At 39.4% G+C, this 24479-nt stretch overlaps 1 protein-coding gene across 2 annotated transcripts; it reads right to left on the minus strand.

Moving 5' to 3' along the window:
* Positions 1–6023: 6023 nt before the first annotated feature.
* LOC128910161 (OCIA domain-containing protein 1-like) lies at positions 6024–23087 on the minus strand. Of its 2 annotated transcripts, none has more exons than XM_054203107.1 (8): positions 22977–23087; positions 22065–22149; positions 17281–17334; positions 16777–16824; positions 13204–13333; positions 10799–11007; positions 9253–9402; positions 6024–6453 (listed from the first exon to the last, which is right to left on the minus strand). In XM_054203107.1, the coding sequence occupies exons 1-8, from the start codon at positions 23070–23072 to the stop codon at positions 6416–6418; spliced, it is 810 nt and encodes a 269-aa protein (XP_054059082.1). In that variant the 5' UTR covers positions 23073–23087; the 3' UTR covers positions 6024–6415. The 2 variants fall into 2 exon arrangements, with proteins under 2 accessions (XP_054059082.1, XP_054059081.1); XM_054203106.1 differs by having other exon boundaries at positions 22959–23087.
* Between the last annotated feature and the right edge of the window lie 1392 nt (positions 23088–24479).

Genomic DNA, 24479 nt, shown 5'->3' on the forward strand with positions numbered 1-24479 from the left:
GCTAAGCCACTATCCATCATATTTGAGAAGTTGTGGCAGTCCAGTGAAGTTCCCACTGACTGGAACAGGGGGAACATAATCCCCATTTTTAAAAAGGGAAAAAAGGAAGACCTGGGGAACTACAGGCCAGTCAGTCTGACCTCTGTGCCCCGCAAGATCCTCCTGGAAACTATGCTAAGGCACATGTGAAATAAGGAGGAGATTGGTGACAGCCAGCATGGCTTCACTAAGGGCAAAGCAGCATGGCCAGCAGGTCAAGGGAGGGGATTCTGCCCCTCTACTCTGCTCTGGCGAGACCCCACTTGCAGTACTGCATCCAGCTCTGGAGTCCTCAGCACAAGAAGGACATGGACCTGTTGGAATGGCTCCAGTGGAGGGCCACAAAGATGATCAGAGGGCTGGAGCCCCTCTGCTGTGAGGACAGGCTGAGACAGTTGGGGTTGTTCAGCCTGGAGAAGAGAAGGCTCCAGGGAGACCTTATAGCCCCTTCCAGTACCTAAAGGGGGCCTATAGGAGAGGTGTGGAGGGGCTCTTGATCAGGGAGTGTAGTGATAGGATGAGGGGTAACAGTTTTAAATTGAAAGAGGGGAGATTTAGATTAGATATTAGGAAGAAATTCTTTACTGTGAGGGTGGTGAGACGCTGGAAGAGGTTGCCCAGGGAAGCTGTGGCTGCCCCATCCCTGGAGGTGTTCAAGGCCAGGCTGGATGGGGCTTTGAGCAGCCTGGTCTAGTGGGAGGTGTCCCTGCCCAGGGCAGGGGGGTGGAACTAGGTGATCTTTAAGGTCCCTTCCAACCCAAACCATTCTCTGGTTCTATGAAAATTATTTATTTTGGCATTAGGTTTATATAGAACCTAATTTTAGCTTAATAAGAAAAAAATCTAATGCACTAGAAATGTGCTTCCTCTGAGGATTAGAGAGCGGAAAAGAACGTGTAGCATTCCATGTAAGGGATGAGTAAAAAATTCTTGGTTTTACAAGCAGTTCCTGAAAATAGAGTCCTACATCATCACTGAACAACTGGAAAAACACCACCACAATGGTTGTACGCTGTGGATTTTTAATCCTGAATAATTTACTTTGAGTTTTGGCAAAGGGAACCTATCAAACTCTTCATTTCTCTTTCATCTTCACATATTTTTTTTCTCATTTCACGAATAAGTGAAAGTTGTATTTGAGTGAATATCCTTTGTATCAGAGATTGTGCAATGTCTTTATCGTACATTATCTTTTTTGTTTACTGCAGTATCCCATTAGGAGAGCGGCTCATACAAGACTCTGGCTTCTTCGTTTCGCAGAGCTCTGCTTCTGTGCTTCTGCTAAACAGACGACGTTATGGCTCTATGTTGAAACTATGTACTGCCACTCCGCTGTGTATCTTAAAATTTCAGGAAATTTTGTATTCCTCAATCAAAAAAATGACTAAACAAGCGGTAAGTATTAAAGAAATAATATATAAGTAGCATAGTAACTGGTAGTCATTGACATTAAAGAGAACAAACAGAAACAAATGCTTTAAATCATGGCTGTTAATGTCTGGTTCTTTAAGAATTATACTGTTTTCATTTACGTGAAATAAATACAAATTATGTCCCCAAGGGATTGTCCTCTGCTCTCCAGCAGCTCTCAATAGCTGTTAGATCCAAGAATTTGTTTATTTGTCATCACATCTTATAACCTGAGCAGGGATGCATTTCTGGATTTGCTACATTGCTTGACTTTGGTTAAATAAAAACATGAGTAGTTTTATTTTCCTCATTATTTGGAAAGAATAATTCACTTGATGGTCTTATGAACTGGAAATCTGGCCAAGGTCGTTCACGCGTAAGACCCCCTGGTATTCCTGGGTTCAGGTTCTAATGCAGCTACTGAAAGATGCCTCAAAACTTCTGCCTGGTGCTGGTGGTTTATATCCAGTTCCTACATTAGCAAAGAAAATACTTAAAGTATAAGCTGGAGGCATATCTGCGTCCAAACCTGCATTGGCTCCGCTCAACCAGCGCAAACCCGCATGAACAGACCCGAGGTAAGAGCCCAAAATAGCAACGAGATGCAAATCGTCCCATTTATTGCCTTGAGATTAAAATCCGAACACCATTTGTCAATTTCTACAGACAACTTAATAGGTGACCAAACCGCAAAAAGTAAAGGGGTATTTTTAGTGCTATCGTCTCACTTCAGGGATGGGAGAGAGAACTTATTCTGGGTGCAAGCGGGAAAGACTGGGTGCAAGCAAAGCCCTGCTGGGAAAGGTTTGGTGTCTGTGTGAGAGCAGAGGAACCGAGTGGGGTGTGCAGGGGTTAGACCAGGTCCTCATTAAGGGCCACCAAATGAGGAGTCCAGCATGAGGAAAACAAACAAGGCTCTTGGCTTCCAGCAAACAGCCAACAAGTCGGGATTTCTTCTTGAATCTCAAGGAGGCGAGGGATTTGTGGGTTCAGTTTGGAATAGTACATATGATTTCCCCAGCCTTCCGCAAATCTGCTTAACTTTCATGAAGCTAATCAAATTGCTTTTCATTTACGCTTTTCTCTTTCACGTAGATATGTTCCAAACAACTGTAGTAGGAACAAACCCCTGGAAAGCTCAGATTGTCTACTTACTCGGGACTCCAAATGCGCCCGCTAATTTGGGGAAAGACAAAGACATTCAGGAGCAGGGTTTTTGGGTTTTACCAGCTGTTAAAGAGCTGAGGCGCGTTTTCACAACCCTCTCTCTGCGTTCACGCGTGTTAGTAACAACTGACTTGAGGATAATGCTACTAGCTCCATGCAACTGCTTATTTTTAGAGAGTACTTTTGAAAGTAGTTACTGTAAAGCTTTTCTAGAAATGTTCATAGCGAAGCATTCAGCCTCATTTCCCGGTGTTTGATTTAAGGTATAAGCTAATTTTATGTAGTTAAAATTTTATTTTGCAGAATAAAAGAAAATTTACTTAGCTTTACAATAAATATTGTGTTAATTCACATTTCTTAATGAACATACATATGACGGCCCATCGGGCAACTTCACAAGTCTTTTTTAATGCTGCTGTCTTTGTGGTTAGGTCAGATTGTAAACGTACATGATTGGAAATACAAATGGTAACGCGAAGTGAAATCCTGTGGGTTTTGAAGAGATATATTCCAGGAAAACAGCTGGCCTGGTTATTGAATTAAGAAAAATACGTCGTGTATTAGCTGGAAATACATGTAAACATAAACCAAGAGGATCTGTCATGCATTTCTTTCTTCACACATTCTCCGTTCTTACTCATCCCTTATATCTGGACACATTGTTTTCAGTGACAATAACGCTGCCATCGGCTCTCAGACACTTGGATTCAGTTAAAAATTCTCCAAAGCCACGTAAGCGCAGTATGAGCGAGCTGCTCGGGGGTAACGGGGTAGCCGCCACAAAATCAGGAGACTGGAAAAAACCCCACTCTGAAAGGTGGCACTAATGGAAGACGTGGAGGAAAAGGGGAGGCCGAAGACTGCATTCCCACAGCTACTTAGTGAATCAGGGCATCAACACGCGCGGTGCTGCAGCAAACTGAACGCGACCCAACTTCCACAAAATACCACTTTCCAATACCCTACTACATTAACAGCTACGAGCGTGAACTCTCCTGTATTTAATGCTTATGAAGGGCATGATGTAAAGCCAAAGAATTTTAAATTGTTTGATGATAAATCCAGCTTGTTCCTAAGTACGAAAAAAAGTACGTCCTCTGAGAGATACTAACGAGATGCAATAGAGTGAAAACATGGTATTCAACTGAGAATTATGATGGATACACAATGTTACCTTAAGCACAAACAGTAAACCTTTAAAACAACATTAATTGTATACAATATATGCCTTTTATTTTCTCCACTAAGAAAAGGAAAAAAAAAATCTAATTCAATTTATATAAACTGCTGTGTTTGCTCACCTAAAATATTAATTCGAGGCAAGATGCTTTGAAGGAAATCCCATTTTCAGATCACGGGCTTCTGATAATCATATGAACTGTGATAATCATATTAACTGCTAATTATCAGTTACCAGCATAAAAAAAATGAGTATTCTCCAAACACTGTGATTTGCGAGAGCTGGGTCTGAAGTAGGCATTAAGTGCTTCTTCAGCACTTAATTTAAGTGCACTTAAGCACTTTAATGGCTTAATCCTCTGTTAAATCCTCTGGGGCTGTTCTGGACTAGCTGGTCCCCCGTCAGGATTCGGTCAGGAGGACAAACACACAAATCACTCCGAGTACACAAAAAGACAAGATACGTACAAAATACCCAACAGTGCTCATCCTGGTGTGCGGCGCGGCAAATGCCCCAGATTGAGCAGTGGAGTATGGCCAGGAAGAGGAGTATGAGGCCTTCAACCCCACCCAGGGGTCCAGCGGATTATTAAATACCTGATTACACATACGGCAGTTTCCTGGCCCAACAGTAACTTTCACAGGGAATGCCGAGAAATAGAGGGAATCTCACTTTTCAGTGGAGTGTCCACACTGCAGAGGTATTTATTTACATTAACTCACGTAGTCAGCTCCTGAGATGATCATTCCCTTACACAAATAATCAACGTGCAGCATAAGCATGCATTAAGATTCCTGAGAAGAAGAAAAAAAAAGTTACTATATCCTTACGTTCTTTTACTTGAGAAAATCCAGTATTATCCCAAATCCCCCAAAATAAAATAATGTTTATCGGCAAGCTTATTGTTCAATAGTTTGCGTCTTCTAGGTGTTGCTACTTCCCCAATGCTGTAAGCCTGGATCCTGCGTTTTCTCACTTGGAGACTTCTCATTCCTCCAAAAATTTCATTCATTCAAAAGAAAAAGTTTAAAAACCGATGGAAAACCACCACAGCTTAAAAAAAAAAAACTGCTCCAGTTTTATCATCTAAATCTTCTGCCTCCTGTTATGTGTATAAATCACAACTAAGAAACTTTGTGAGTATTTTCATGATAAATTTAATCAGCTTTGGAATAGTGCAATAAAAAACACCACAATGTAATTCTGGCAGACTTCATGTATTTCTTCTCACAGCCACGAAAAGCATTCTCCAGAAGTTAAATTTTTGATACAGCTTCAAGTTTATCTGATTTGCACATTCCTTTTTTTAGAAGATCAGCTTTTTTGAAAGTAATCTTCCTATTTTGATTGCTATAAGTAGTATTTGGCTTTTCAAGCATTCTCACTTTCCCCCCTTTTGTCCTCCTCGGTTCAGCTGATTGCTCTGTATCCCCCCCAAAATACTCATCTCATTGATGCTGCTCTGCTGCTAGTCCATAAAATCAATAAGGTCTTTGAGCATTTTCATCATGGTAGGCAAGTTATTTTTCATCTCCAACAAGGACACCAAGAATGCGTTTACGCTATAAACTTCATCATGGTTTTTGCTCACCTACAGGCAAAAGCCCCGATTAAACACAACGCCGCGAGATGAAACAGCAGAGCTGAGAATACAAGAATCCCTAGAATACAAGAATCCCTAATGCCGACAGCATTTTGACGGAGACAGCAGACACTGCAAACATTAGGAAATACTCTTCAGTAGTTTCGCCAAGGTAGCGCTTTTCTTACAGGTAGTAATAAAGCAATAGTCCATCGATCCAGATCTTTTCTCCATGAACGTGGGGTTTTTGTCATGACGTGCACAAACTGAGAAATAAGGCTAAGTACACAAAACCTAATGTTAACAGTCAAGACACCATTCAAACTTTCACCAAGGTTTGTCAGGGTTAATTAACCTTCTGCACTTAAATATAGCGGTTTTAAATAGCTGCAGCTTCATTCAATCATTTTCTTCCGAAATGATTGTTTTAAGAGACATAGTGTGGACAAGCCACACTATTAGTGTGAAGATGGAGCTGGCACAGTTTTGAAAACCAGTTAAGTATGTTCACTTAGGTGTCCGGTTACATTCCTCAGCCCTTTTCCCCCGGAATAGTTCACAGTGGTATTCCAGACATTACTAACCAAGCATGACAACAATTTGAGGTTTCCAGAATACACCTTTCGGACAAAACAAAGTGAGAGGTGAGTTCTACAGGTAACTTTTAATGCAAGTCTCGAAAATTTGAGAAGATTCAGATATTTTTCCCTTCCCAATACATGTGATTCCATTTATTTACATACATTTTTGCCTTTTGCTATACATCTTTTGCTATAATTAGTTACCCTTTTCATTTTTAAACAATAGCACAAGTGTTTTATAGTCATGACACCTCACAATAGCCTCACTTGCCACTTAGGCAAAATTAAAAAAAAAAATATTACGCCTTTAATCTTCTGGCAAGTCAGGATTTTCTCTTCATTTATTAGTAGCTGTGCCTGGCAGAACACACCAAAGGTGCCCACACTCGTGACTAATCTAGATGAAGTTCAAGTTCGCTGACAGGAGATAATTTTCTTCAGTTCTTCATTCAGCTCTTACTCATCCCAGGTATCTCCATATTTATTTACTTTAACTAAAGAAAAGAAGAAAAAGTAGTCACATATGACAATTTAACCACAAAACTTTATCTTATACAAGGCCGAAAAGTAGGATGAAATGCATTATCGTTTCAAGTGGCAAGTGGGGAGAGCATCAGTCACAGCACAACAGACACCTACTTAAAGTTACTTTTGAATAAATGGGGAGAAAAGTTTGTTAATCATTATTCTTTCATGAATTATTATTCAGTCCAGAGGCCTACTGTGCTAATTCCGGCTCTACCGAATTTGTAATTACTTTGAAACAAATGTTACATGTGGATGAAACAAAGACAATTGGAGGAAACAGGCAAGGAATGTTACGATAAATAATGTGGCTACATAATCTCGTTACGTGCACAATTGGATGGATTCAGGATAGTTAAAAACACATTCAAAGACAAACAAACAAAATCAGTAATCCCTACTAGGAAACTACTCAGCCGTTATTATTTGGCAGCTTCCTTCAGCATAGAAGTGAGTCAGAGAATGAAAAAAACCCGCCAGGGTACTGGTCTTAACGGATTTATTCAGAAGTGGGTCGTGCATAACTGAACAACGACCAGACAGTGAAAAGATCTCCTGATGAGCAGTCTGTAAGTGACTGCCATCACTGACAGGGCAAAGGATGGATCTATATGATCGAGTAGGAATGCTGACACTCATCAGGCACCCCTTTATAAATCTACTTGTAGGTTAATTACTAAGCCCACTGATTATTAATACTTATCTGCAGTAGAACTAGTGGAATAAAGCAGAATGCATGCTCCTTGTTTCAGTGAGATGTCAGCAAAATTAACATAATACGCTGACAAATCTCTTTTAAGCTGGCTGACATAGCAGTGAGAGCACAACGAGAAGCTCTCTCAAAGTACAGTGTGATTCCCATTTCTATTAACGGTGGCAGCTGAGCAGCCTGAGCTCATTCCCTGGAACTCAGTCCAGATCACTGTGCAGGTGCACGTGTTTGTATGGCTACAAGGAAGGGAGAAGGCACCAGCAGATGGAAATTAGGGACTGCTTAAAACTGGTTTGTTTTCCCTTATGTCCTTGCAACAGAGGGCAGAAACCACCATCTCCTATTTGCTAGCCTGGTTCCTAGGACACAGAGATAGGAGGATGAACCAAGGGGTAACGACTCGGGACGTATGAACGGGCGTACGACAAGTAACACATCCAGTGTGACATGAGAAGCTAAATCAGATCTTAGCCCGCAACATCAGTAGAATTCCTGAACCGTAGATTTAAATGTGCTTCCACTTGTAAAACATTTCTGAACTTTTGTATTCCCTCCTTACTCTTTTTCCCTAAAAATAACAGAGATACTCTTAAAAGTTTATTTACAAACTCATGCACTGCTCAGTGCAGTTCTATTCTCAAAGCCCGAGTATAACCATGAAACGGAACACAGAAACATAACAGACAGAATGCAATATTTGATCAACGTTTTAGAGAGATCTTTTACAGACCTCAAATAACTAAAAATAAAATAATGACTATATAATGCTCAATTCACAGCCACAAGATTTGCTATGGAACGTGGCAAGGTTTGCAGAATGCTGCCTAAGATTTCTGTGTGTGGTTTTCAAGTGACATGTAGGCTTTCAATTTGTGAAGAAATAGCTTGAAGAAGAAATGTTGTGTAAATCAATGAAGTGTCAGCTGATGGAATTTAGAAGTATCTGAAACTACAGCTTCAATATTTTTTTAATGTCTCATTCAGCATAGTCACGTGATATGAGAAAAAAAGGCTTTCATCCTTGAAATAACAGATTTAAATCATTACCCAATAATTGATTGTAATCTGTCCAAAGACAGATTATCTGAAGAAAGTAATTCACAAGCATGAAAACAGACTGATGCTCCTAAGCAACGCTGTTCCAAAGCTTACTATTATTGCTTCCAAACCTTTTGCATTAATATACTTTTTTATACTTATTACCGCCTGTTATGACTGATAGGAGTCGATAACTCTTCCTACAAATCTTGTTGCAACGTGATTGACAAGACTGGACACTGCAGACAAACCCAAAGGATTCAAGCTGACTACTCCAGCAGGGTGTTAAATGTTCCTCTTGCTAACATCATTTTCACAGATGCCACGCTAAATAAAAAAGCCCTAGAGCAAGCAATTATGAATGACTTCTGTGTCTCCTTTTCAAAAAATCGATTGAGAAAGAGTTGACTGAATGGCATCTTATTCTTCAGGATGTTGCATTCTTATTTTGCTGTGTAAAGTTTTGTTTTTCACTATGAAAACAAATCTCAATATTGCTGCCAAATACTGTTTCCTTCCTTTGAGTTTTAATGTAGAAAATGAACCTCTACAAACAATGCCTCTATAGAAATCCTCTAATTCCACATGAAACAATTCATAAAAATAAATACACCCCCCCTTCAAAACCATCGGCCATGTGCTCTATTTTGAGAGAACAATGCTATCTAAAACGTACACCCCCCTTCCAAAGCTAAACCTCTTCAGTGTAGCTCTGAGCTCAGAGAATTCTGGCTGAAAGAGGTCGCTCGATATATTCAAAAAGCCAAAAGTTACGAGATTTTTCAGTCTGGCACCAAGCAATACGGCTGGAGAAGAGGAGTTATAATTTGCTATTGGAAGATCAGTATTTTTGAAAAACAAAGTAATGTGAAATATGAAACTGTAGATCACATCACATATGAGATAACTGCAGATACTGTAAAAATAAATTGCTTGAAGGGTAAGCAGAATTAAGCCACTTTTAACATTATTGCCAATATTTGAATTTACTATACATTCCTATAAATCAGTATATTACCTTCCTTAGCTGGTTTTTCCTGTGAAAACTTGCTTGGAGTTTCTGCCTTTGGTGGTAGCATTACCTCATATGTCTCTCTGTGTTTATTCCTTAATTCCTCATATGTGATGCCTTTCTTTTTACGACTTTCTTCTGGAATTGGAGCAGGATCTGAAAGAAAAAAACCCCAACCAATCAAACACCAAAATACTAGAAATGGCATCACCCCCCAAAACTTGGCTACAACCTGTTCTAGAATGCCAGTTAATTACAGCTCAATCCCAAATGAAAAGGAGCATGACAGCTGCAGTTCTAAATGCAACCGAGAATGTATGCACTCTTTAATTAATCCACTCCTTTTATCCTTTTCATTTTGTCAAACTGCTTTGGAAGACCGGCAGTTAACTCCTTTTCTTCATTTTACCCAGTGGAATTCCAACCAACCACATGGCAGCTGATGGATAAAATATTTCTGGTCACTTTATGTAAAACCTATGATAATCATACATTTGCTATATTTATGATTTCAGAAGAGAAATCTAGGTGAAGCTCAAAGGTTTGCATTCAGGCTTCAAATTCTGCTTTCAAAGAATTAGTACTACATCCATCGCATGTCACCTGATAAACATTTTATCCTTTTATCTACATTTAAAATCCAGAATCTTGGTTCTATAATTAAGGTTTACCAACTATTGATATTTGTGATGAAGCATAATTACAGTTTCCTTGACACATTTACATCCGATACTTTTATAGAACTAGAACTGAGTTGCATGAGAGGGCTTTTTTTGTGAAATAAAACCTTTTCCATAAAGCAGTTAAAAAACCCAAACTAATTCAAAGTATGAAACTCTGCATTTGAGAGGAACTTCCTCCTTTGTGTACCAGAGAGACCTGAATTCAGGATCGCATGTTTCCCCTGCAATAGCTGAGGCCAGAACTCAAACTGGAGGGAGGGGAACAGCTGCACAGAACAGTGCTTGAAAACCATTTCAGTTCTCCATGAGAAAATCAGCTGTTGCCGGCCAGAACACAATATGCATTCAGTTCTCAGAAGATTTAAATGTTTGTCACATTATAAAAAAAAAAAGTTTAAGGTCACTGAATTATAGTGGTATACAGTTACAGCACCACTGCTGCAGAAAATGAAATAACCTCAGAAAGGCTAGCAGATAAATGGTAGAGACTATCGTTTATTTAGTGCAGTGAAAAGATGGCATGTTCATCTTAATTCCAATCAAAAAGAACTTCAGGCTGAGTTTTTTGCAGCTTTAGTTTCACAACAGATTGAACCTTGTAAGTTAAATTACAATCTCTACTTGCAATTAGACCTACAAAACATGAAAAAACCCTGAATTTAATTTACAGTTAGAACACAAAATACTACATAGATTTATCTTCTGTGTAAAAACAACTCTGGGAACTTCAAGCTGTTTCATTCAAAACCACTATATTGTACCGTGTACGTTTGTATGGGATGAAAACACATAGTTTAGTAAGAGAAGTATCTCAGAGAAACACAAGAGTCATTTTGCTACAAACTGCTAAATATTAGGACCAAACACACCTTGAACAGTGTAATCAGTAATTCCTGTAGGTGAAGATTCATTCAGGGAAGCACTGAATGGAACTGGTTCATAGCTTGAGAGGGCTCTATCTGTTGCACTATAATCGTCTGAATAGCTAGAAGGAAGTGGGAATCCAGCTCTTGGAGAAGAAGATTCAGTAAATGACTGAGAAGGCGTGTCTGAAAATTCAGATTTCCGACTGGAACGGCTGGAAAAATAACACAATTAATATTAAATACAGAAATACTAAAGTTAAAAATGGAACTATAAGACTAACATTATGTGCAGTTCAAGAAAATACTATTTTAAATGGTTTATTTCCAACATGAATTACCTTCATAAAACAAGTTTGGGGTGGGTTCCCCCCCACCCTTTACATTGCAAAGATCTGTATAGTCCCTTCCCCACTACTCTTCCCTTCCTCCCAGAAACTCATCTTATACCTGAAAGTCTCCAGAACAGAAGACAAAAGGACAAAGTATTTTGCACTTTACAAGACAAAAAATGACAATCCCTCCCCCTAGGGAATCTTCAGACAGAAAAAAAAAGCATCAGACACAAATAGTACAGGGTGTGAGGCGGTAACTAGTAGTAGCATGAACTACAGTTATTTCTAAAGGCCTTTTAGGAAGCTTTCACAATTTAAAACCCTTCATCCTTAGAAGCTGCTGTAATTGATCAGTACTGAATAGCACAGGAAAAGGAGAATGAAGAGCTATCTTGGGGAATTCAAATCATGAAGGTTTACTGAGTTGCTGAATTCAGCAACAGAAACATTAACAAATTTTCTCTTAAGACAGAAAGGTAAGATCATATAAAGAATATTCTGGAAACTGATACCTGATACTCTAAAGCATTTGCTACCTACTCAGAATGGCCCTGCAAACCTCTACACAAGATGTCTCTTTATCAAGAAAGACACCACTTGGTGCCACTAGAATGCCTAGTCATTTTTTTTACTTTAAATTTCTGCTTAGCTGTAACTTTTAGTTTCATATTAAAAACATTTGCAATTAGTCTTTGTTTTATTCTCACAATGAGCATGCAGAGCTAAGCCATGTTATTGCCTCAATTATATTTTTAAAGTATATGGAAACACAGCTTTAAAGAACTAATCTTTTAGCTCCCTACCTATTTTTAACAGCAAATGAGAATTACCAAAATGCATCAACTAGTAGACATATAATGACCATGAAAATGTAATGATTTCTGTTGCTGGCTTAAAAGAGTACCATGTATGGACAAAAATGCAATTTGAATGAACTTACCAAAAAAAAAAAAAAAAAAGAATTTATCACTTAGGAAGTAAAATTTTAAAGATACAAGAGAACAGGCCATTAAAGATTGAAGGGACATTTGGTCCCTTCATTGGTTGAAAGGACATAAAGGTCAATGGCATTCAAACAGCTTCTCACCCAGAGCAAAAACAGTTAATGATCACAACAATTTCTTATTATAAACTGGAGGGAAGTGAGGAGACAACTCCAGCTTCAATTCAGCTGAGTTTATAGCTGAGTAAATGTATGAAGTGGTAATTCCTGAAATTATATTTGATGCCATAAAAATGTAAACATTTCAGAATAAAGGTAAATCTTGCAGACAAAATTGTCATAAATCTGAATTTATAAAGTACTTAAGAATTTAATCAAATCCTTCATAAAGATTTAACAGGTCTTAGCACATACATAGCAGGACTACTATTCACTCTCCAAACACTATGCTCCCAGGTTTGAATCAAGGGTTTAAGTGAGATATTCCGAAAGTAGTTTGCAATTAAAAACCACTTGAGGTAGAAAACATTTTGGAACAAAACAGGAAATAGTTTTAAGAACCTGATGAGTTTCTCATATGTACAGCATAATGCTGTTACTGATGTAAAGGATTTAAACAAACAGCAGTAAGTTTGACCGCCATTCTTCTTCCTGCACTGATATTGTTTACTGAGCTCTTTCCTTTGATAAACACTGAAATCATTTCCACCCTCTTCCTACTTCAATCAAACTAAACTATGGGAAAAACTTCCAGAACGTAACACTACTTTATTTCAGTTAGCTTAGTTTACTTCTAAACTAAGGAGACAACTTCTGCAGTCACACTACTGTAAGTAAATTCCACAGGAAAACACCTTAATTTACAAGGAATACATTTTGCTAAGTAAAATGTTTCTTTTTCTGCTCCTCAAAGTGATCAGGTGTATGTAAAGAGCTCAAAATGCATGTTTTATAGCTGGCCAACCGATACAGATACAACTTCCCAAAAGTGGCAGATCTGGGCTAATACAGGAAATAGGGAAAGGGCAGCTCCAAAGGTCTTTGAAAGCAGCAAACGTAGCCTTGATCTGTTAATGTTTAAAGTGTCCTATTCAAGAAAAAGTTTTAAATTTAAAAGAGAATTAAATTCTTACTTATGTGAACTATGTCTCTGAGCTTGTCGTAGAACATCTCCTATTGGGGAATCCTTCAGTTTCTTAAATTTCTCGCTACAGATTGGCAAGTAGGATATCTTTCCAGCCAAGTATCCGCACATTCCAGCAACTTTTTTAAAAAGAAAAAAAGGTGGGTTTATATGCTGAATCATAACATTCAACGTAGTTTTAAAATAATAACTTTCAAATAAGTTATACAGTATCTTGAATAAATGAGAAAAAAAACGAGTTTAGATCTAAACCAAAACCATGTAGCAATCATCTTTCTCTGCTTCTTTTGTAGACAAAGGGTACTAAAAACAAACGCAACAGCTGACCAGAGACATAGAGCAATGGTTTAGACAAGGCAAAAGCATCAGATGATTTCAGCTAGTACTTGATGAATAAAAGGTGACAAAAAAAGGAAAATAATTGCAATCAGTTTTTCCCAAGATCCAGAAATAACAGTTTAACTATCAAAGATGATAAAACAGTCAGGAATAAACAAAGGTAGTAAACTCTGCTAATTTAATCCATCAGAACATTCACATCTTGAAAAGGCTTTCACTAATATGAAGAGAATTCTAAATAAATTTAGGATTAGGCTCAGTGTCTTCTGAAGAGGATTCTATGATATGGTTGCCAGAGGGCAAACAACTGAATTACCTGAACCCTCGCAATCACTAGGCAAATGCTTTCAATTTTGTGCCTGAGCTATTTGCATCGGCTAGACAGGACACAAGAATAAACGATCACGATAGTTCTTTCTGGGCTTAAAACTGGTGATTTCCATCAACTGGCTCCTTCAAGTTTTATGAGTAGGTCAAACGGAGTATGAAGGAGCATGAAGGAATCAATGGCAATTAATAGAAGTTCTGTTGTTGACTTTGTAGGAGAAATGGAATAGATCCTTCTTTCATATGCAACAAGTATTTTCTAAATACAAAGATTAAAGACTTTCAATCCTCTTTAAGTCAGGAAAGAGTTAACTACCAATAACATTAATCCTCTGAGGTCCTCACACTAGATTACATCGCCTGGGAATCAATATAGAAGGGGATTTTACCCTTCCCTGCTGTACTGGTACTGCAACTGTGATTCCTGTTCTAATCTCTGTATTTTCAAAAGGACGTGAAAAATCCTTTTCCAAGGGAAGAGGGAACAGCCACAACTATGAGCAAAGTTTACAGATGAGAAATTAAGGGTTAACCAGGTCAAAAAAATTGTAAGACACCTCAGATGCTAAAAATATACACAAAGGGAAAAATTCCAAGCCCCTAAAAGGAAAAATGGCTCGACAAGAATTCAAAGTAAACATTTAGCAAACTAAAGCTAAGCAGCAAAGGTGATGAATCTTTGGCATAAATTACAGAGAGAGTTTCATTTCCTTGAGGCCTTCCAGTCAAGAAAAGTGGAAGCATCTCTCTGGAAGATGTTTCACCCAAAGTAATCATTGGCTAAAATATTTAGTTTCCCTTACAGAACTATCAGCCAGACGAGCCACATTTTTGAAGTTAGCACAGTAAATTAGATACTGTTGCTCTCTGCTTCTTCGTATTTGTGAAAGAGGCCAGGTCCCACTGCAGGCTAACACAAAGTAGGACATACAGATCTTACCCTTCTTTGCCAAAGAGGAATAGAGGACCAATAGCTCTATAGCATGTTGAAGGGGATGCTGTCAATTTAGTGCATCAGTCACGACTAACTTGAAGTTCCATTAAGTTTTCAGAGCGCCTAGCAGGCTACTGAGAAAAGTTATGAGTAATTCCTATAGGCAGAAGAACATCCTGGAACCTGAAAATTCCTATCTAGAAAATGAAACACCTCTCAACTTCCAGATAAAACTAAGAGGGTCAAAGCAAGGAAAAATGCACGACAGAGACTAAAAAAAGACCTGACTCAACTATGTTAGTTAGATATAGAAGACCCATTACTGTAATTGATCATAGATATTCTTCATAAAAAGAATCTAACAACCACAAGGGACATACGCCATTACTGAAGACAGACTATTGTAATCACTAGCTGCAGAAGCAGCATGCCCAGATCAGTGATGCTAGAAAAGCAAGAACCATCTTGAACTGTCTTACTGTTGTTTAACATCAGCTAGCTATGAGCTAGCAGCCGTGCCTGGAATTGCATATGCTCTTCTCTCAGAACTCATGGAGGGGGGAAAAAAAGACAAACCAAACACAACTGCACTGCTTCCTTTAATCAGATTTCACTGCAAGAGGAATGTACAGTTAAATTATGAGACATAATTTGGACCTGTAAACTATGTCCCTGGCAATAGTTTTCGGGAAGATCCTGCAGACAGTAGGGGCACCTGACCTAAACAATATGAGGATGAAACAAGAACTGCTTAACTCAGGCACTTTCCACTCCAACTATGTCCCAGAAAAATCCCCGTATTTAAAATGCACATAAATCACACAAAGTTACCTACTGAAAAACAACCAAAACAGATTTTTTTGGTATAAAATCAAAGTCCACATGCCTACCGGTGTACAACGAGAAGCCACGAGTATTTTAGCTTATAACCTTAACGTTAAGAATAGTGGGTCCAGTCCAGCTGCTCCTTATTCTTCCCCTTGATTTCAAAACAATTAAACAGAAGGAATATAGCCCTTAACTGAAAACGTCTAGGGGGAGGTATCAGGGAAATAGTAATTCTATTATTTATTAGAAACGTTTGTGTTATAAATTGTTTGGCATTCAAAGAAAGCAAGTAGAATTTAGCATAAACAAATGGCAGCCCTAGTCTCTCGCATTCATTTATCTACTTAAACAACACTTCCTTCACCACAAATCATGGGTTTTACCCTCTTCCCATTGAAATAAACTGTGAGAGTAACTGGCTGTATCTGGGCAGATTGGCAAGATGGCAACTTCCTGTTTTACTGTCATGTATTACATTTAAAAGGTTAATTAATTAATTTATTTTTGATTACACTTAATCCAATATCATTCACAAGAAATTGCTGTTTTCCTACAATTGTACATACATAATGTCCAGGAAAAAAAGGCACTAAAATAGCCTGAATGGGACAAGTGAGATGCATGAATAAAGACCTTCAAATTAGGAAGGGAGGGGTGGGTGTACTCTGGCAAAGTAATTTAGACTAAGCTTGTACAGGATTTATTTACAACGCTTTTATCTTAAATTCTTACATTACACTCGCCAAGCACATTTCAAATCTTACAATTTTATGGAAAGCCTATAGACAAAACTTGTCCAAAACGTGCTGCATGAATTCGAAGATGGTGAATAAACGAAAAGCTCTACCTCTTGATGTTGAACACGTTCTTACAGCATGAGATGCTGTAGTTAAGAAACACAGCTAAAAAGTTGCCGACCGATAGAATTAAGTGCAGGAAGGTGAAACTTATTAATTGGACATATCAGATAATTTACTTCTATCTTCAGACACAGCTGTACCAATGTAAGCACACAGTGGAGTGACAGTGAATCAGCCAGCTGGTCTCATAGGAATTACATCATTACATCTGCTTAACAGACTCCATAACCGAAGGCATGAATACGAGCCGAAATTATACGTAACTTTTACTTACACGCAACTTTGGTAAAAGAGCCAAATCTTGAGCTGTCTCTTAGGACACCTGAAAATGAGGATCAAAGTAATTATTACTAAGTTATCAAGAATTAAGCTGAAAGACATCAACTGTAGTTACGTTTGTAGGTAGCAGGTTACTCTTTTACACTTAATGTTGAAGAAAATTTAAAAAACCCCTAGCATCTGAATTCCCCATAAAACTATAAAGATCTAAGAATTACCTCTTTAATCATATCACACACTATTACTACACACTATAGAATATATTGTTTCATAATCACTGACATATTGCATTTGTCGAACAACATAAAATGAACATTAATTTGATTTTAAAGTTTTGCTCCTTCTTTAGTTTTAGGAACTGTAAGTCATGTAGCTGAAGAGTCTAAACTTGTAATTACAAGTAGTTTAGACATTATACTATTATAGTAACTTTATTAACAGCAGAAACATATTTCATCTGAGCAAATCCAAATTAACCCAAAGTATGTTTACACTTTACCTCTTCTAATTAAGAAACTAGTAGCAAGCATGCTCGCTGCAGCCAAAGGAAAAGCTGTGAAGAAGAAGAAAAGTTGTTTAAAATATGATTATCAGTATTTTCAACCACATTTAGCAAAACACACAATAAAACGAGAGTTGCTAGGCCTTACTAAGCTCATCTGTATAAGAATATAAGTATATATATAATTAGCAAACTACATCTATTCATTATGAAACATTCTCAATTCCAGATTTTAAGACATACTACAACAGTTCTGGTTAGACCTACTAACAGTTCTGGTTAACAAGTCATCCTGTCTTCATTAGACTTCACGCTCCCAAAACTACAAAAGCCAATGGCAGGCAGGATAAAGCTCTAAGGAGAAGATTCCAGCTCTGGCTACAGCATCAAGGTGGTGCAGAACTTGAAACCAGAGACGCACACACAGATCTTCAGGATGGGAGGCAGTTACACAGAGGCTGGCACCTCTAAAATTTTGTTGATAACCAAAAGTCTTGATTTTGTTTTAACATAAGAACTTGGGAAAAAGTCTAACTCTTATAAAGATACAAATTAAATTGATTAAAATTAGGTAACCTGTTTTATTCACCAGCAAATTAAGGAACAGGGCAGCATTTTCTGTAGCTTATGGATCAAACTATAGGACTCAGGGGTAGGGTCAGGAATGCAGAGAAGACAACAACCATGGGAGAACATTCCTGCCTATCGCAATCAGATTCATAGTTCACATGGGGTTTCATCGTATTGGAAGTGTCCAGGTGACAGGAAACATTTGAAGATGGCAAAAAAACAACAGGAATGCTTACTTCAAGCAATAGTCATTATGAATTGGGAAGATTAACTTCGAAACTATCCATAAAAACCACGACACCTACACAAGATACAGTGACACTGAAATAACAAACACGACAGAAGGCTACAGTTAATTACATTAAACAGTTAGATGTGTTATAATGAAATTACATTTTAAGCAAGTCTGAAAATGTAGATGCTTCAAAAAGGCTCAATGACTTTAAATTTACCTAGGGGAGAAATTTTTGCAACTGTACTAGATGTTTATAGTGTTTTGAATCCACACAATCTGATAATTAAGTTCATATTTAAAGACAAATGTTACTTTTTAGAATTTGGACAGCACAATATTGAAATATACTTTGCAAACTGAGGGTTTATTCCTTCACAAATTCTGTCAGGTTAAAACTAGCAGGCCCAACCAGCATTTTAGGGTAATTATGACTGGATGTCACTTTTAAGAAAAAGTATTGGCTTCTTGGTTCACAAGCAAGATTCCGGTAATGTTTCAAAATAGAGAATAAAATCTTCCAATTTCCCTGATGTTTTTAGAGATTCTAGGTCTAGATTTTTCCCAAAATTTAGACTTCTAGATTTTCTAAATATAGAATGGGAGTGGAGATTTGAAGGTAAATTATAAGAGGAAAAAAACCATGAAGTTTAAAAATACAAATCCTAAAGAACTTATTACAGAGGACTTCAGTCTAACCCTTAGAGATTTGAAATGACTTAGAGGTCCAAAACAAATATTCCGGACATCAAAGACAGGTTATGCACTTTAGTGGAAACAGCTGCTAGCATGTGAGCATATAAATGACCTAAAATGATAACTAGAAATTAAAAGAATAATAGGTAAATGAAAATTGGGTTCATACAAAAAAATTAACATGAATAATTATTCAAGTGCAGAAATAAAACAAAGGCAGCTTAGTAAGTCAGAAAATATCAGTGCTTTTCACTGCTATGGGCAAAATTACTTTTTCTGCTTCAGGAACAAAATAAAAAAAAACCTAGGAAAAATAATGGAAGGCTGATATATCAACAGCACATAATGTAATGTACCCTAGTCAAAATGGTTTTATGGGGAAAAAAGTCATATCATTCTGGTTTGGTTTTCTTAGCAAGACGAAGGGGAAAGGATAAAATTGTAGATTGCAATGTGAATTTTTACAGAATTAGAATTTATATTATACTATAATGTGATTAAATATTAGTAAACCCAGTAAAATATAGATTAAACTGAATTATGAAATGACTAGCAAGCATTTCTGAAATAGAAGTTGTCAACTGAAACTACTGCAAAACAGAGAGGGCTTGAAAGAACTGGTAAAAATTGATTACAGCTTGAAATTTGAATAAACAAGTGGAAAATACACAGAATCACAGAATGGTTGGGGTTGGACGGGACCTTTGGAGATCATCTAGCCCAATTCCTCTGCCAAAGCAGGGTCACCTAGAGCAGGCTGGACAGGAAGGCATCCAGGCGAGTTTTGAATATCTCCAGAGGAGACTCCACCACCTCTGGGCAGCATGTTCCAGTGCTCTGGCACCGTCAAAGTAAAGTTTTTCCTCACATTGAGATGGAATTTCCTGTGGTCCAGTTTGTGCCTGTTGCCCCTTGCCCTGTCAGTGGGCCCCACTGAGAAGAGTCTGGCCCCATACTCTTGACACCCGCCCTTTAGATATTGATGAGATCCCTCTCAGTCTTCTCTTCTCCAGGATAAACAAACCCAGGTCCCTCAGCCCTTCCTCATAAAAGAGGTGCTCCACTCCCTTGATCATCTTTGTAGCCCCCTGCTGGACTCTCTCCAGCGGTTTCCTGCCTTTCTTGAACCGGGGGGGCCAGAACTGGACACAGTACTCCAGATGTGGCCACACCAGGGCAGAGTAGAGGGGGAGGATGACTTCCCTCGACCTGCTGGCCACGCTTTTTAATGCGCCCCAGGAGACCATTTGCCTTCTTGGCCACAAGGGCACACTGCTGGCTCATGGCCAACTTTTTGTACCAGGACTCCCAGGTCCCTCTCTACAGAGCTGCTTTCCAGCAGGTCAACTCCTAGCCTGTATCAGTGCATGGGGTTATTCCTCCCCAGGGGCAGGACCCTACACTTGCCCTTGTTGAACTTCATTAGGCTCCTCTCCACCCAACTCTCCAGCCTGTCCACGTCTCTCTGAATGGCAGCACAGCCTTCTTCTGTCAGCCACCCCTCCTAGTTTTGTGTCATCAGCAAACTTGCTGAGGGTACACTCTGTCCCCTCATCCAGGTCATTGATGAAGATGTTGAACCAGACCCAGTACTGACCCCTGGGGAACACTGCTAGTTACAGGTCTCCAACTGGACCCGGCACCACTGATCACAACCCTCTGAGCTCTGCCTTCAGCCAGTTCTCAATCCACCTCAGTACACGAATGCATAGTAATACCTGTGAAAAACACGAACTGATATGCAGGCAGCCCACACCTCTTGCAAAGGGGCATTCAAACAATATGTATTTAATACAGCAAATACAACAATCCAGGTACATGTAACGCAGAACAACGAAACAAAGACAGGAGACCTAGAAAACAGCGACGGGCTTTAGGCTCTCCCACTGAGAGAACAGCACAGCACAGCACACAACTCCTGAAAAAAAGTCTCTCAATTACTGTTGTAGCTCCCTAAAATGAAAATACCGAAGAAACTAATTTGGGGCTTCTCAACGATACCTTCATGTTATTTCTTCAGCCTCTGTATAAAGATGCACGGGGCAGTAAGTTACATTGCCAATCCACAACTCACAACAAACCTCAAGAACAAACAACTCCCTCCCCTCTTGTCTTCCAGGGGAGAGATTATCAATAAGCCATAACCAATTGTCAGCTTACTACTAATGAACCTGACTCTTTTCACTTATAAAAATGTAATTGCTAGATTTTAGCAAAAGTTTCCAGGTATTCGAATAAAAGACAAGAATGCCAAAGCAATGGAGAAAGATAATAAAACAGAACTTTGAACGATTAATTCAAAATCACAATGGCTTAGAAGTTGCCCCTGGCTGCCAGGAGAAATGAGAGCCTCGCTGTGCTAAATTTAGCAAATCAGTTACTAAATTCTTCATCTGCCCTTGTTTCTGCAAAGCCACCTATCAGCCTCAGGAGTAATCTACTAGGGTGCAATAAAATAGCGGGTAACAATCACATCAGAAGGCTTGGTCAAACCTCTTGACCAGGTGTATAAAAACCAGGTATGTCTTGAACCTTTGGATTACAAAAACAATGTTAAGTAGTAATGCCACCAATTTTCAATGTTTTGTGAAAAAAAACCAAAACCAACATAACCTTGATATTTCAAATAAATTAAGGTGAGACACATAGTATTCTATGAAAACAATGCAAGTTTATTATTCCTGTATACTAGCTGTAGTACAGAAACCATTACTAACTACAGAATCATGTTTGAGAATCCTGGCTTTTCTTTACAGGGAAAAAAACCCAAACATCTGGCAATGCACAGACACAGAAAGTTTCTCCAAAAATTGAGCTGAGTGACTACTCATACATTGTTCTCTTCACAGCTCTTCATAAAGATGGGAAGTAATGGTTCTACAGTGAACTATTTTATTCTTGCGTTCTAAAGATAACAACAAAAATTGAAAATAAAAATATAGAAATAACAACAAAAAAATCAGATATATAAATAAACTAGAGACTCCATTAATTATATATATTTTCAGACTTTTAATAACAATATTAATTTAAAATATGAAGGGATCTTGTTATAAAGCATAAACATTAAAAATATGTTGCACCTTTTACAAAATTCCTGTCCTGCAATTGTAAATCCTACACAGATCAACGTCTACTGGGACACAATTTTAGATCTTGTGAAGCTTGTTAATGAACCCTTGTGATATAGTGACCCAAGCTTTCCTTCCTTAATACCTCAGATAACAACAAAAACTAAGGGTGGGAGAAAAGCAAGTGAAATTTACCAGCAAACTGAACTTACCTCTGTACCGGGCACTCTCTTCAGCGCATTCCTTGAGGAGTCTTCTTTCCTCCTCTGTAGGCACATAAGGCTTAGGGACTTCCCTCTTTCATTAGAGAAATAAATTAGAAAAGAATGAGCAAAAAAGAAAGGTTTAGGAGGATTTTTCAATTAAAAACTTTGTTTAACTTTCACACCTTCTAGTGCCTATACTTTCACATAGCTATACTTAAGGAACCAGTGCCTTTCATCAAGGAGTGTCACACAAAATATATAGTTTTAAAAAATCCAGTGCTTCTACAAAACACGACAGCAGAAAATATTTTGTGCATGCTCAAACCCCAACTCCATCCGCTCCTCTTTTCTTCAGAAAAAAAAGCCTGCTTTGCTGCTTGCAACCAGCTTTCCAAACTGATGAATTTTGACAGCTCATTAAAACCTCGTTTAGAATATTCGTCAGGGTTTTAATGACACGTGTTGTCCATTTACACGCGTATACTGAGTGTTTTTGCAGCAGGGGAGGCGTTTTTTCTACCCAGAGGTGCATGACCCTCTGCTGTTGCCAAAGGAGACACCAGGCCATGTCGACGACCGGCAGAAGGACGCCGGCACCGAAGACAACGCGGAAAAGCCCGCACGAAAAGCTACCGGAAAGCCCTCAAGGGCACCATCCCCGCGCCGGGGCGGGCGAAATGCTGACAGGAATCCCCTTTCCCCTCTGGCCTGTGGAGGCCCAGCCACCTCCACAGCAAAAACAAGACCCCCCCCGCCCACGCCAAACCCCATCATGGGGGGGGAGATTTCCCCACAGAATTCTGGCGGCTGTGTCCTCCACACCCACCCCAGCCGAACCGAACCGAACCGAACCGAACCGAACCGAACCGAACCGAACCGAACCGAACCGACAACAAATACCTCGGAGGGGTCACCCACCTCCCCGCCGCCAGGACCCTGCCCGGCCTCCATGGCGGGGCGGGGAGGGCAGTGAAGAGCGATGGCTGACCCGGAAGTGGACGTGACGTTGCGCATGCGCGGAAGCGCACACCGCCGAGGCGGGGGGAGGGGGCGCCCGGTCCCGCCCCCTCCCCCCCGTGATATGTTAGGCCGCGAGGCTCCCTTTCGGGGCTTCCTTTGTTCCTTAAACCCCCCCATCCGCCTTCCACAGCCTTGCCCTGTGTGGTAAACCCGGTTGGGAGGCCGTGGGGTAGGCCTTGAGTGCCTTGGGGTGCTGGCAAAATGGCGGCAGTAAGGTGAGGTGGGGGGGCGGTCTGTGAGCCAAGAGCTGTGTGGTTATTGGGGCGGTGGAAGGGCTTAGGGTTAGCAGCTGAGGTGCGGAGCATTAATTTCGATCGAGAGTGTTTCCTTCCTGCGCTTTATCTTGTTTCCTGACTGACTAAAGAACGCCACCCTCTTAGGGTGTTTGAGAGCAGGCGCCGCTTCAGAAGCGGCGAATCCCTTCAAAGGTAATCCTTACGTGGTTGGGTTTGTCGCGCACAGCGTTGGTGCATCTTGGCTTTGTAAGTGATGTGCTGGCTGTGATAAATTGCAACAAAAACCTGGAACACTAGGTATGTTAACTGGTTGCTAAACATACATGACCAGAACTAGCTAAAAAGAAAGGATGCCTGTTACCTAAGAAAGAGTTTATTTGAGTTAGGACCAGCAAGTACCTGGAGGGCAACTGCCTGAACTTGAAAGTGGTAGAGGTTTGGTGGTTAGGATTGTATTGAAGCAGGAGATTGGAAGGAATCTATGTGCTTCCCTCTACCTAATCCTGTTGAAATGGCAGCTTTAGTTGATGGTTGCAGTTTATCTGAAATCAGTAAAAGCTGAGGAAAAAATAAAAAGATGTTTCTGATAGCATGATGTATGCTGTGGCGTTTTCTTGTAGACATTCGGTACTGTGGCTTGAATTCACCATATCCTTGTCTGCCTCTACTTGCCTGGAATGCACCACTCCCTCTCAGCCTTTCCTGGAGCGAGCCATTGTCTCTTCACCCTGGAATTTAAGTGAAGAGGCTTAAATTGCTACTGTCTGATGCCTGTGCAAAAAAAAGGCCATGCCTGAAGATAGGAGAGGGAAGGCTTTAGAGAGTGAAGGTGTCTGAAATTAGTAGGGAATGTGGATTCGAAATGCCTGAAGCTAGTAGAGAATGCAGCTATAAAATGAACACAAAGCATGCGAAGGACCTAGGACAAATGAACTGAGGAGCGTGTTTGGCTGCCTGGAGTGGCCAGCTGCACTGGGAAAACTGTAGAGGAGATGGGTTTGAACCAGAAACTATGTTTTGTGGGGTTCTTAATTCATAGCTTTCATTGTACAACAAAGAAGTTCCTAATTTCCATGAGATGGCTCTGCCTGATAACATAGATTACTTCCCATTATCACCTCTGCCGATCACCTGGGCCCACCCTAATGAAGCATTCTGCAATACA

The sequence above is a fragment of the Rissa tridactyla genome, chromosome 5 (assembly GCF_028500815.1).
Source record: "Rissa tridactyla isolate bRisTri1 chromosome 5, bRisTri1.patW.cur.20221130, whole genome shotgun sequence".
Classification (NCBI taxonomy): Eukaryota; Metazoa; Chordata; class Aves; order Charadriiformes; family Laridae; genus Rissa; species Rissa tridactyla.